General features: G+C 37.5%; 1 protein-coding gene across 3 annotated transcripts in view; it reads right to left on the bottom strand.

Annotated features, from left to right (window-relative positions):
• DCBLD1 (discoidin, CUB and LCCL domain containing 1) overlaps positions 1-15403 on the bottom strand; it is a 96913-nt gene that overhangs the window by 46054 nt on the left and 35456 nt on the right. For all 3 annotated transcript variants that reach the window (XM_029223660.1, XM_029223661.1, XM_029223662.1), the window contains exons 3-5: positions 12941-13075; positions 11552-11603; positions 7915-7987 (exon numbers count right to left, since the gene is read on the bottom strand). In XM_029223660.1, coding sequence (XP_029079493.1) covers positions 7915-7987; positions 11552-11603; positions 12941-13075 — 260 coding nt within the window. The remainder of the gene's footprint in view (positions 1-7914; positions 7988-11551; positions 11604-12940; positions 13076-15403) is intronic.

The raw sequence follows: 15403 nt of genomic DNA, 5'->3' as shown, positions 1-15403 counted from the left end.
GGGAATGCAATGGACACTTGAGGAGAACACATGCAAGACTCATGAACTTGAAGGTTGATGGAGCTAAGCATCCCTGAAGTTCACTGCGCCACAAAGATGGCCAAGCAGATCAGCATGAGAAGACTTAACTCTCAAAGCAGTTATCGAATCATCCCAGAACTGGAGTATTTTCTTAAGTCTTCCTTTAGGAAAAATCAACTTGTACGAAAAAGTATTGACAAAGTATTAAAATGTAATATAAACATTTTAGGTGGAAGGTGCCTCCGCTAACCTGATAGTTGAGCTGCTGAATTGCCTGGGTCCACGTCTCCATCCACCCAGTATGTCCTCTCCATGACCTCCTCCAGCTGGATTTTAGCCTGGACAAACCACTCTCCCTGCCCCACTGTTGGTCCACCACGTGAAAGAATGATTACCGTGTGGCTGGCAGGGTCCTGATGCTCCGGCCGCGTGTCAAGCCTGAGCCTCTGACGTGGGAGAGCCGAGTTGAGTACACTGGTCCACAAGAGACCTCCCTGCCCCTTGTAATATCAAACAGCAAAAGCTGTCACAGAGAGCTCCATCTCAACGCTAAGACCCAGCTCCACTCAAGGACCAGCAAGCAACAGTGCTGGACACCCTATGCCCAACAACTAGCAAGACAGGAACACAACCCCACCCATTAGCAGAGGCTGCCTAAAATCATAATAAGTCCACAGACACCCCAAAACACACCACCAGACATGGACCTGCCCACCAGAAAGACAAGATCCAGCCTCATCCACCAAAACACACGCACTAGTCCCCTCCAACAGGAAGCCTACACAACCCACTGAACCAACCTTACCCACTGGGGGCAGACACCAAAAACAATGGGAACTACGAACCTGCAGCCTGGGAAAAGGAGACCCCAAACACAGTAAGGTAAGTAAAATGAGAAGACAGAGAAATACCCAGCAGATGAAGGAGCAAGATAAAAACCCACCAGACCTAACAAATGAAAAGGAAATAGGCAGTCTACCTGAAAAAGAATTCAGAATAATGATAGTAAAGAAAATCTTGGAAATAGAATGGTGAAAATACAAGAAATGTTTAACAAGGACCTAGAAGAACTAAAGAGCAAAACAAACAATGATGAACAACACAAGAAATGAAATTAAGAATTCTCTAGAAGGAATCAATAGCAGAATAACTGAGGCAGAAGAACGGATAAGTGACCTGGAAGATAAAGTAGTGGAAATAACTACTGTAGAGCAGAATAAATAAAAAAGAATGAAAAGAATTGAGGACAGTCTCAGATACCTCTGGGACAGCATTAAACGCACCAATATTTGAATTATAGGGGTCCCAGAAGAAGAAGGGAAAAGAAAGGGACTGAGAAATATTTGAAGAGATTATAGTTGAAAACTTCCCTAATATGGGAAAGGAAACAATCAAGTCCAGGAAGTGCAGAGAGTCCCATACAGGATAAATCCAAGGAGAAACACAACAAGACACATATTAATCAAACTATCAAAAATTAAATTCAAAGAAAAAATATTAAAAGCAGCAAGGGAAGAGCAACAAATAACACACAAGGGAATCCCCATAAGGATAACAGCTGATCTTTCAGCAGAAACTCTGCAAGCCAGAAGGGAGTGGCTGGACATATTTAAAGTGATGAAAGGGAAAAACCTACAACCAAGATTACTCTACCCAGCAAGGATCTCATTCAGATTCGATGAAGAAATTAAAACCTTCACAGACAAGCAAAAGTTAAAAGAATTCAGCACCACCAAGCCAGTTTTACAACAAATGCTAAAGGAACTTCTCTAGACAGGAAACACAAGAGAAGGAAAAGACCTACAATAACAAACCCAAAACAATTAAGAAAATGGTAATAGGAACATACATATCAATAATTACCTTAAAAGGAAATGGATTAAATGCTCCAACCAAAAGACATAGACTGGCTGAATGGATACAAAAACAAGACCCATATATATGCTGTCTACAAGAGACCCACTTCAGACCTAGGGCCACATACAGACTGAAAGTGAGGGGATGGAAAAAGATATTCCATGCAAATGGAAATCAAAAGAAACCTGGAGTAACAATTCTCATATCAGACAAAATAGACTTTAAAATAAAGACTATTACAAGAGACAAAGAAGGACACTACATAATGATCCAGGGATCGATCCAAGAAGAAGATATAATAATTGTAAACATTTATGCACCCAACATAGGAGCACCTCAATACATAAGGCAAATGCTAACAGCCATAAAATGGGAAATCGACATTAACACAATCATAGTAGGGACTTTAACACCCCACTTTCACCAATGGACAGATATCCAAAATGAAAACAAATAAGGAAACACAAGCTTTAAATGATACATTAAACAAGATGGACTTAATTGATATTTATAGGACATTCCATCCAAAAACAACAGAATACACTTTCCTCTCAAGTGCTCATGGAACATTCTCCAGGATAGATCATACCTTGGGTCACAAATCAAGCCTTGGTAAATTTAAGAAAATTGAAATCGTATCAAGTATCTTTTCCGACCACAGCGCTATGAGACTAGATATAAATTACAGGAAAAAAAATCTGTAAAAAATACAAACACGTGGAGGCTAAACAATACACTAGTAAATAACCAAGAGATCACTGAAGACATCAAAGAGGAAATCAAAAACTACCTAGAAACAAATGACAATGAAAACATGACGGCCCAAAACCTATGGGATGCAGCAAAAACAGTTCTAAGGGGGAAGTTTATAGCAATACAATCCTACCTCAAGAAACAAGGAACATCTCAAATAAACAACCTAACCTTACACCTAAAGCAATTAGCAAAAGAAGAACAAAAAACCCCAAAGTTATCAGAAGGAAAGAAATCATAAAGATCAGATCAAAAATAAATGAAAAAGAAATGAAGGAAACAATAGCAAAGATCAATAAAACTAAAAGCTGGTTCTTTGAGAAGATAAACAAAATTGATCACCCATTAGCCAGACTCATCAAGAAAAAAAGGGAGAAGACTCAAATCAATAGAATTAGAAATCAAAAAGAAGTAACAACTGACACTACAGAAATACAAGGGATCATGAGAGATTACTACAAGCAACTATATGCCAATAAAATGGACAACCTGGAAGAAACGGACAAATTCTTAGAAAAGCACAACCTTCCAAGGCTGAACCAAGAAGAAACAGAAAATATAAACAGACCAATCACAAGCAATGAAATTGTAACTGTGATTAAAAGTCTTCCAACAAACAAAAGCCCAGGACCAGATGGCTTCACACACGAATTCTATCAAACATTTAGAGAAGAGCTAACACCTATCCATCTCAAACTCTTCCAAAATATAGCAGAGGGAGGAACACTCCCAAACTCATTCTACAAAGCCACCATCACCCTGATAACAAAACCAGACAGAGATGTCACAAAGAAAGAAAACTACAGGCCAATATCACTGATGAACACAGATGTAAAAATCCTCAACAAAATACTAGCAAACAGAATCCAGCAGCACATTAAAAGGATCGTATACCATGATTAAGTGGGGTTTATCCCTGGATTGCAAGGATTCTTCAATATATGCAAATCAGTCAATGTGATACACGATACTAACAAACTGAAGGATAAAAACCATATGATCATCTCAATAGATGCAGAAAAAGCTTTCAACAAAATTCAACACCCATTTATGATAAAAACCATGCAGAAAGTAGGCATAGAGGGAACTTACCTCAACATAATAAAGGCCATATATGACAAACCAACAGCCAACACTGTTCTCAATGGTGAAAAACTGAAACCATTTCCACTAAGATCAGGAACAAGACAAGGTTGCCCACTCTCACCACTATTATTCAACATAGTTTTGGAAGTTTTAGCCACAGTAATCAGAGAAGAAAAAGAAATAAAGTGAATCCAATTGGAAAAGAAGAAATAAAGCTGTCACTCTTTGCAGATGACATTATACTATACATAGAGAATCCTAAAGACTCTACCAGAAAAATACTAGAGCTAATCAATGAATTTGGTAAAGTAGCAGGATACAAAATTAATGCACAGAAACCTCTTGAATTCATGTACACTAATGATGAAAAATCTGAAAGAGAAATTAAGGAAACACTCCCATTTACCAATGCAAGAAAAAAAATAAAATACCTAGGAATAAACCTACCTAAGGAGACAAAAGACCTGTATGCAGAAAACTATAAGACACTGATGAAAGAAATTAAAGATGATACCAACAGATGGAGAGATATACCATGTTCTTGGATTGGAAGTATCAACATTGTGAAAATGACTATACTACCCAAAGCAATCTACAGGTTCAATACAATCCCTATCAAACTACCACTGGCATTTTTCACAGAACTAGAAGAAAAAATTTCACAATTTGTATGGAAACACAAAGGACCCCAAGTAGCCAAAGCAATCTTGAGAAAGAAAAATGGGGCTGGAGGAATCAGGCTTCCTGACTTCAGACTATACTACAAAGCTACAGTAATCAAGACAGTATGGTACTGGCCCAAAAAACAGAAATATAGATCAGTGGAACAGGATAGAAAGCCCAGAGATAAACCCACACACCCATGGTCACCTTATCTTTGATAAAAGAGGCAAGAATACACAAAGGGGAAAAGACAGCCTCTTCAGTAAGTGGTGCTGGGAAAACTGGACAGCTACATGTAAAAGAATGAAATTAGAACACTCCCTAACAGCATACACAAAAATAAACTCAAAATGGATTACAGACCTATTGTAAGGCCAGACACTATAAAACTCTTAGAGGAAAACAGGCAGAACACTCTATGACATAAATCACAGAAAGGTCCTTTGGACCCACCTCCTAGAGAAAGGGAAATAAAAACAAAAATCAACAAATGGGACGTAATGAAACTTAAAAGCTTTTGCACAACAAAGGAAACCATAAACAAGATGAAAAGACAACCCTCAGAATGGGAGAAAATATTTGCAAACAAAGCAACTGACAAAGGATTAATCTCTAAAATATATAAACAGCTCATGCAGCTCAATATCAAAAAAACAAACAACCCAATCCAAAAATGGGCAGAAGACCTAAACAGACATTTCTCCAAAGAAGATATACAGATGGCCAAGAAGCATGTGAAAAGCTGCTCAGCATCACTAATCATTAGAGAAATGAAAATCAAAACTACAATGAGGTATCACCTCACACCAGTCATAATGGGCATCATCAAAAAATCTACAAACAATAAATGCTAGAGAGGGTGTGGAGAAAAGGGAACCCTCTTGCACTGTTGGTGGGACTGTAAATTGATAAAGCCACTATGGAGAACAGTATGGTGGTTCCTTCAAAAACTAAAAATAGAACTACCATACCACCCAGTAATCCCACTACTGGGCATATACCATGAGAAAACCATAACTCCAAAAGAGTCATGTACCACAATGTTCACTGCAGCACTATTTACAACAGCCAGGACATGGAAGCTACCTAAGCCATAAAGAAGATGTGGCACATATATACGATGGAATATTACTCAGCCATAAAAAGAAACGAAATTGAGTTATTTGTAGTGAGGTGGAGGTACTTGGTGTCTGTCATACAGAGTGAAGTAAGTCAGAAAGCGAAAAACAAATACCGTATGCTAACACATATATATGGAATCTAAGAAAAAAAAATGGTCATGAAGAACCTAGGGGCAAAACAGGAATAAAGACACAGACCTACTAGAGAATGGACTTGAGGATATGGGGAGGGGGAAGGGTAAGCTGTGACAAAGTGAGAGAGTGGCATGGACATATATACACTACCAAAGGTAAAACAGATAGCTAGTGGGAAGCAGCCACATAGCTCAGGGAGATCAGCTCGGTGCTTTGTGACCACCTAGAGGGGTGGGATAGGGAGGGTGGGAGGAAGGGAGATGCAAGAGGGAAGAGATATGGGAACATATGTATATGTATAACTATTTCACTTTGTTATAAAGCAGAAACTAACACACCATTGTAAAGCAATTATACTCCAATAAAGATGTTAAAAAAATTGTGAGTCACTATATTGCACACCTGTAACATATAATATTATACAGTAACCATACATCAATAAAATTAAAAAAAATAAAGATGGTACACAGACGGCGGAGAGAAAATAATCAGAGGGAGAAAGAAAAAAAAAAAGCAAGTAGCCATGCTGGGGAGGTCCACATGGTAAGGAGCTGAGGACAGCCTCCAACCAAAATCCAGGAAGAAACTGAAGTCCTCAATCCAACAACCCATCAGTAACTGAATGCTGCCAACACCGTGTGAGCTTAGAAACAAGTATTTTCCTAGTCAAGCCTCAGATGAAACTGCAGCCCCACTGACACCCTTGTGTCACCTTGGATACCCCCTTGTGAGTGTCCCTCACTCAAACTCAGCAGGCCATGCTCAAACTCCTGATCCACAGAACATGAGAGAGAATACATGTGTTGTTTCAAGCTTCTAAGTTTTTGGTAATAGTCATGTAGCAATAGATATCTAATATACACACAGTATCAACATATACCAAAAAAAGACACTAATCAGACTTCTTTGAAGAGATTAGTTTTCAAAATACAAATTTTCCCTCCAGATGAAATCATACTGGAAGCAAATGGTGTAAAACCAGTTAGTGCATCAAATAGGAAACCTGTTTGTTAGCACTTCCAGATCATGTACTGAGGCCTACCACCCAGGAAACCATTAACCTGTTACTCTGAAAAAGAGAGCTCTGTCAAGAGGAGGTGAGATCAACAAATAAAGCAAGAAAGAAACAATGCTATTTCTCTTTCTGCATATAATTCTTAAGTTTCTTATACAGGACAGGAAGATAATAAATTAAAACTTTATATTGCTAGGGGGAGAAAACTATACCTCAACTTTTTAGTTCTTTTGGTTAATTTCCTGAAGTCATCTAGGACTTCAGCCTGTGCCGAGTATATTTTCAAGTTGAGGTAGTGTAAATCATTTTAAGATTCAGTTTCTAGTCCAAGTAAATATCCTGTGTCAATCTTGTAAATTAAGACAACACAAGAAAAAGGAAACAGAGCAAAATCACAAAACCTGCTGCTTCCAGAATCAGGATGTACTGAAAGCAAAATTAAAGCCAAGTTTTTTTCTTCCTGCTGGAGATATGTGATCAATCTCCTAGAACATGTATGTTTTCCCTGTGCATAAAGAACTCTTAGAAAAGTTCCATCACTATATAGATTTTCACATTTCTAATAACTCAAGCCCCTTCCCGTAAGCTATAAACCCAACTATTTTGAATAGCAAATTTTTAAAAATCAGGTATCAGAGTTCCAGGATAGAAATCTGTAAATAGTAAGAAATAAAGGATTGTGTATCTGGATATAAGATACATACTTTAGAAAAATGATTTCTTGTGAATTAATTTTTTTCTGGGAACAATTTATATCACCCAGAGAGTTTCAATAGGCATTAGAAATTGGAGTGCAAGGAGGGAGGGGAATAATATATATGAGCAGGGCATATGGCTTCACTGGTCCTAGATATAATGTCACTATTCTGTGATGTAAAATGTTCATGTCCTTGGCTGTATTACATGAATCAATTGGAGCATTAAAATAAAGAAATAAATTATAACAAAAGGATGATCTCTTATAAAAATTGGATGGAATTATACCCTTAGGTATAATTAATATAAATATAAATAATATAAAGGGTTTTGTTTACCATTTCATTTATAGTATGCTTAACTGGAAATGCTAAAAATAGGAATGAATGCCATGAATAACCTTGGTTTTTATACTTATTTCATTTATTCTCAGAAAAGAGAACTGTGCATCTATCTACAAAGTTTTATATCTTATTTGACTTTACTTTGTAAAGAATTTAGGCAGAGCAACAAGCACTAACTCTTTTTAATTTCCTCCCTGCCATAAAATTACCCTCAATTACTTACATCTCTATATCCATGCACCACATTCCCAGAAATATCTCCTGCTATGTCTCTACAACCAGCTGGGCAGAACTTGCTGGAAAAAAAATAGAGTTTATATTTTATTAGGTCGTACTTAGTGTGAAATTATACTTAAAAGTATTTTCTCTCCTCTATACAACATGCAGGAATATCTTTCTTTAATGACAAATCAGAAACCTGATTTGTGAAAACACAGACTTATCTAAAATGTTCATCTGAAGGCAAGTTTTACACAATTATTTGTTTTATATCAAAATTCATTATAAACTCTATTAAACAATGAGCTTCCCTAAAGCATCTTAATTGATTTTAAGGGGTCCAAGAAATGTTAAGTAAAAAGGTAAAGTTTCTAAATACAGTATATATAGCATAATCCTGTTTTTATGAAAAGAAATGTTTAAATAACAATTTATGTTTTCTATGGATAAAAAGAAAACAAGAATATCTCTGGATTCGCTCTGAGTGTAGGAGTTTGAGAAACTATCACTTTCTGTGTTACTAACTCTGTAAATTTGGATTCACTCTACTAGCATTACCCAATTGGAACATAATGGAAGCCATACATGTTAATTTAAATATTCTAGTAGCCACATTAAAAAAATCAAAAGAAACAGGCAAAATTAATATTAATATTACTCATATATTTTGTTTAACCTAATATATTCAAAATGTATCATTTCCACATGTAATGAACAGAAAAATTATCAAGATATTTCCAGTCTTTTTTTTTTAAATAAGTCTGCAAAATCTGCAGTATATTTTATACTTACAGCACACCTCAATTTGAATTAGTCAAGTTTAAATGCCTGGAGAGTGTTGGTCTACATTAGTTATAAATTACTTTTGCAGTCAGAAAAAAGGTGTATATTTTTTTCAGCTTTACTGGGGTATAGTTGACAAACAAAATTGTAAAATATTTAAAGTGTGCATCATGATGATTTGATATACGTATACACTGAAAGAATTCCTCCCATCTAGTTAGTTAAACACAGCCATCACCTCATACACACACACACACACACACACACACACACACGTACGTGTATATATATATATATATATATTTTTTGGTGAGAATATTTAAGTTCTACTCTCTTAACAAATTTCAATTACACAATATGGTGTTATCAGCTATAGTCACCATGTTATACATTAGATCCTCAGACCTTATTCATCTTTATAGCTGAAAGTTTATACCCTTTTATCAACCTTTCCCTATTTCCCCTAACCTCCAGCCCCCAGTAACTACTTTCTGTTTCTATGAGTTTGACTAGAAGAGGTATATTTAAAATTAGGATTTCATTTATTTAAGAGTCATTTTTCAAGAAACTTTTCAGAAACATGTCATGGCATATGGTATGGATGGCTGTGGCTTAGGGTGTGTTGACCCAGGCTCTGTTACTACCTAACTAGCTATGTGACCCCGAATATTGCATATAATCCCCCTTAAATTCAGTTTCCTCTTCTGTAGCTCCTTCGAGCATCAACATATCAATAGGCCACGAGAGACAACCATACATCTAAAAAGACGTGCAAAAGGAAACTCAAATACTATGTGAACATTGACACCTTTAAAGATGAATGCCATAAGCCCTTGTTTCTATATATACCATATTACAATAATGTCTGCTTGGTTTGTTCAAGAAGAATGTACCAGCCCAAGCAGATTCCAAAACAGCAGTTGCTTTTATTTCATTTCCTCTCAGTTTCCTCCTGCTGACTTCGCAAATTAGATGTGTAACAGAATCTAATTATCAAAACTACCCAAATAAACGGTTCATAATTCTTCCCCATTGACCTAGTGGAATCCGGCATTACAGCAATAATCAAGGAATTAAGAAACAGAAATAATGGAAATCCTATTACAGGTTTACAGTTCCTTATCCTAGCCCTTAGAGCCAGATGTATTTCAGAATTCAGAATTTTGGGGATTTTAGAAAAGTAAAACAGTGCCAATAATGTATATGATGTATGACGCCACTGAGGTCTGCAAATATTAATCAAAACATTAATATCTCTGTATCAAATATATGGATAGTCATATTAGGTCAAATACATAAAGACAAAATAGCCTCATGTTTAATTCAGTCCAATTTTGCTGTCAGATGAATTTAAGGTCACATTAACCAGGTACTGCCACCAAATGAGTTACAAAAATCTTTTGACTTTTAAAGCTTTCTGCATTTCACAATTATGGATGAAGGATTAGGGCCCTGTACTAGTCATCATACCTCATCTTTAACTAAACTCTACAAATAGGCTGGGCTACAGCTTAGATGATCTGACACCATAACATCACACTGTAGGGCTGAATATATTCCTTTCTCTAAGAGGATAGGAAGTGACTATTGATGCCCAGAGGCCCTGTCACCCCTGGGACTGTACACGTATGGCTGGAAAGAAAATGCTGCTGAATGTCTGCATTGGATGAACAGCAACTTTAAGGGCAACATTTAATTACTGGCCATTTTCATTTTTGTCTTTTCTCAGCTGACCTTCATATTAGTAAACACTAGAGTTGATTCTGCATATAAAAGAATCTCATTTATTAAGAGTATCAGATGGATAGGACCATGGACTCTTAAGCTTGACTTTTGGGGCATTCTTATTTATTGTGTAGCCCTAAGCAGGTTACTTAATTGCTTTGTGCCTCTGTTTTTGGGGTAAAACAGAACCTGCCTGGTCGGCGTACTGGAACATTCACATGAGCTACCTATATGCTAACTCCAGAGAGCTGTACCTGGTACTAAGAAAACACTCTAATGAATTAGAGTTGTTGTTAGTGTTTTTGTTGATAATGACCTATAGACCAGTGGTTCTAAACTAGGGGTGATTTCTGCCCACCAGCAGACCTTTGGAAACGTCTGGAGAAATTTATCATGACTGGCTCATATAGGCCAGGGATGCTGCTAAACACCCACAATGCACACAACAGCAAATCATCCAATCCAAAATATCAATAGTGCCAAGGCTGAGAAATCCCCCTCTAGACTTACTTTACAGATGAGAAAATGTACATCTAAGAGATTAAGTCATTTTTCCAGTTAAAGTAAAGCTGGGATGAAAATTTTCATCTCCTATTCTCAGTAGGTCTCTTTTTTTGTGGGAAAGATAAAATGAACCCTTCCAGAATTACAAAAGTCACTCCCAAATGCTGGCCCGGTAAAAAAAATGCACTCTAGACTCCATTTTGGCTCATTGGTACTAGAGTAGAACTCAAGGGTCAGCAAACTGTGACCCATGGGCCAAATCCAGCCAGCGCCTTTTTTTTTTTTGAAACAAAGAAAGTTTTTTTGCAACACAGCCATGCTCATTCGTTCACATATATACTGTCTATGGCTGCTTCTGCACTACAAAGGCAACAGAAACTGTATGAACAGATGCAAAAGAGACTGCACGGCCTGCAGAACCTAAAGTATTTATTATCTGGACTTTGACAGAAAGTTTGCTGATCTCTGCTGTATAAGAAACCATTTCAAATATTCCTAATTAGTTACAACATAGATGATTTTTTAAAATTAAATTAAGTACAAATAAGGTACTTTATCTGGTTTAATGTCAAGGAAAACAAAATATTCAGCAACAAATGACTGCAGCACAGCTAGGACACTGTATTTACCTGTATTCTGTCTTCAAATAATGGTTAGCTCGTTCCAAACACGTTATTAAATCTGTCATAAATAAAGATAATTGCAATCAGCTCTAAAGATTTCTTTTGAAATGAAACAGTTTTTGAAAAGTATTTATTCGTTATCTAGTTATCTGAACTCTTCTGTTTAAAAATAAATAAAAACGGACCCACTATCCCCAGGATTTCATCAGTTCCCTTCATTTTTCTTTTCTACCACCAGTGATGGTTCTTCAGTATTTATCCAGTGAATGACAACAGAATCTATTTCCAACTAACCAACACTGGTTAGTTACTATTCACTACATACCTACAAAAGGCCATGTGTATAAGCTCCCCTGGCAGGAGGAAAACCATTTCAAGAGCCCAGTGTGGTTCAGAGAAGGTTCAGGAACATCTTAATTTAACAATTTAGCTAGTGGCAATCGAGCGACCACAGGGCCAGGAGTTTAGTGAGAAAGCAAAGAGCCTATCACCTTTGATCAATGAGGACCAAGGACTTGAAAGCAGCGTGCTCTCTGGAGCAATTTATAGAACTAATACTCAGCAATGGAAACTCTAAGATACTGTGGATTTTGGTGCTTTTAGATGGACCTAGTATAGTTTCCAAAATATTCCACACTTGCTGCAGAAGTTCTTTCTTTCCTTAATCATTTCAGTGGTTCTTAGGGAGAAACGTATGCTGAACACCGGCCATGCAGGGGCCTGCTAGGATATTGCTCAGATCTGATTGGCTGAGTGAGAAATGAATGGGGTACCCCCTTCCCAGAGTATTTCTGCAGGAGGGGCCTGACAGCAGAAACTCTGGGCACCTCTGTGGCCCTGGCAGACCCTGGGCTGCATGGAAATTACTCTGGAGTTCGAGGCCTGGATGGGAGGCCACGCTTTCCTTTCCCATCAATATTCATGCTCCCCTTCTCTCCCGCTCACGCGCTAGCTGGATGGGTAGGGCACTTGGTGACAGTGACTTTCTCCTCCTCATACTCGCATGCTCCCATGCTGGTGCACTGGTGTGTATGGAGTGGGGGGGTGTCGCTGGTTAAAAAGCTTGTCCCCTAAGCTAACAAAGGGGTTGGTGGAGAGCTCCAGAGAACAGCCAGACCTTAGGAGGGTCAGGAGGGTAGCCCCAAAGATACACAATCCATGATTTCTAGGAAAATGAGATCAACCCTCTCCCACATAAGTCAGCGGATCAGTCTAACATGGGCTATGAAAGTATTCAGTTCAGACCTAACTACTTACAAAGACACTGAATTCCTCTCTTCCCTCACATCTTAATTCTGGATCTGAGGTCACAGCTCTGTCCGGAGATGGTGACTAGCAAGAGGAATTCTAAGACAGATAAAGGTTTACAGATTTATGCTGGTCCTTCTGCTATACCTGGATGGTCGCTGCTGGCATACGTTAGTAAAAAACCCCGCCCAGAAATGTGGGATCCACTCTCAAAGCGAACAGTTACTTCACTGGTGTTCAGCAAAAGTTCTTTGGGCACAGTCATGCTTCCACAATACGGACCTAAAAACAAAGCACACTTGTAGCTCATTTCAAAATTTAGACCAGTACAAAGAATTGGTATATACATTTTTTTCCCTTAAATGTCAAATTTACCAGACAACACATACACATAAGATTATAATCTTTACCCAACTGAAATTTTGCTTCATACTGAGACTAAGAATTAGTGACTGACTGTAAACTGATTTTACAGAGAAACAAGATGGGGGAAGTGGCCAATTCTAGATAAGAAATAGCTTGGAACTAGTTAATTGTGAACAACACAAGAGATAGGTTTCGATGTTTATAAGAAGGCGACTAACAAACAAAAATCAAATATATTTAGTTAAGAAGAGTGATATTCTAGGGACCTCCTAAATTTGCTTAAAGTATGGTCTAAATGCTTGTGTCCCAACCAAATTCATATGTTAAAATCCTAATGCCCAATGTAAAAGTATTAGGAGGTGGGGCCTTTGGGAGGTACTTAGTTTCACAAGGGCAGAGCCCTCATGAATGGGATTAGTGCCTTTATAAAGGAGGCCCCAGTGAGCTTGCTTGCCCCTTCCAGCATGTGCAAACACAGGGAGATGGCTATGAACCAGGAAGGGGGCTCTCACCATCCACTACACCGTATCTGCCGGCACCATGATCTTGAACTTCCCAGCCTCCAGACTGTAAGAAATAAATGTCTGCTGTTCATAGGTTACCCGGTCTGTGATATTTTGTTACAGCAGACTGGAGAGACTAAGACAGGTAGTAAAGAAAATGTTATCACAAAAATGATATTCTCCTAAATTTGCTCAAAGAAACTCACAAGTTCCCTTTTGCCAAGAAAGTTCCACTACTGTATAGCACAGGGAACTATACTCAATATTTTGTAATAACCTATAAGGGAAAAGAATCTGAAAAAAATATATATGTGTATAACTAAACCACTTTGCTGTACACCTGAAACTAACACAACATTGTAAATCAACTATACTTCAATTTTTTAAAAAAGTGTAAAGAAAAAGAAAGTTCTAGAATTAAAAGACTGTCAAATACAGGGTAAAAATCTTATTCTCATGCAATTTGCACACTTCTCTTTCTCTTCTTTACCACTCTTAACAGCAACTTCTGGTTAATTCATATAATTTATTTTGATTTGTAAAATGAAGTTTATAAGAAAGCAGAATAACGTCTAAAGGCTTTTGAAATACCACAGTATAAATTATACAATTAAGAGTATAACATAGGGAGACGCAAGAGGGAAGAGATATGGGAACATATGTATATGTATAACTGATTCACTTTGTTATAAAGCAGAAACTAACACACCATTGTAAAGCAATTATACCCCAATAAAGATGTTAAAAAAAAAAAGAGTATAACATATTGTTTCTAAAATACGTTGCTTGAAAAGCAATAGGAAGCTCTATGAACTTTCAAAAGACAAAATTAGGGCTTCCCTGGTGGCGCAGTGGTTGAGAATCTGCCTGCCAGTGCAGGGGACACGGGTTCGAGCCCTGGTCTGGAAAGATCCCACATGCCACGGAGCAACTAGGCCCGTGAGCCACAACTACTGAGCCTGCGCGTCTGGAGCCTGTGCTCTGCGACAAGAGAGGCCGCGATAGTGAGAGGCCCACGCATCGCGATGAAGAGTGGCCCCCGCATGCCGCAACTAGAGAAAGCCCTCGCACAGAAACGAACACCCAACACAGCCAAAAATAAATAATAAATAAATAAATTTAAAAAAAAAAAACACAAAATTAGATTTGGAGCTTAAAAAAAAAAAGACCTTCCTAAGAATACTCAAGTTGAAGTTTAGTTTGTAAACTGTCATCTTGAAAGTCAAGCATGCAAGACAGGATAATTTCTCTAAAAATAGGGGTTAGCAAGTCAATTTTGAAGAGCGGTATTCTTCATCAACTTCTCCCAAAATAGAACATTATAGAAAGAGTCAATGGAACAACAATGACAACATGCGGTTAAGGGAAGAAAAAAATCACTCCAAGTCAATGTGAGTACAACTAGTCACACCAGCCAAAGCCAACATAGGGACCAAACTGCTAAAAGATGCAGAAGATCGTGAACCCAGCTCAGCCTTCCTTTCCTGATATAAGGGATCAAATTTCTCTTCTGTCCTGTCCAGGTGTCACGTTCTGAAGATGTGATAAAATGAGAGAAATGTTGTGTGTTTACATGCCCCAGATCTCACTTGTTGCCTATTATTAAATTATAATGAAATCCAAATAAAAAGGATCATCTCTCTCTTTAGAAACACTCATCATATACAATTACTTACATGAGTTAATACCTGCAAATTATTTAGAATGGTACCTAGGATATAAAGTGTTAAGTACTCGTTAA

Source organism: Monodon monoceros, unplaced genomic scaffold (assembly GCF_005190385.1).
Source record: "Monodon monoceros isolate NGI ecotype Baffin Bay Population unplaced genomic scaffold, NGI_Narwhal_1 Super_Scaffold_15, whole genome shotgun sequence".
Classification (NCBI taxonomy): Eukaryota; Metazoa; Chordata; class Mammalia; order Artiodactyla; family Monodontidae; genus Monodon; species Monodon monoceros.
This window is presented reverse-complemented; position numbering and strand designations above follow the sequence as displayed.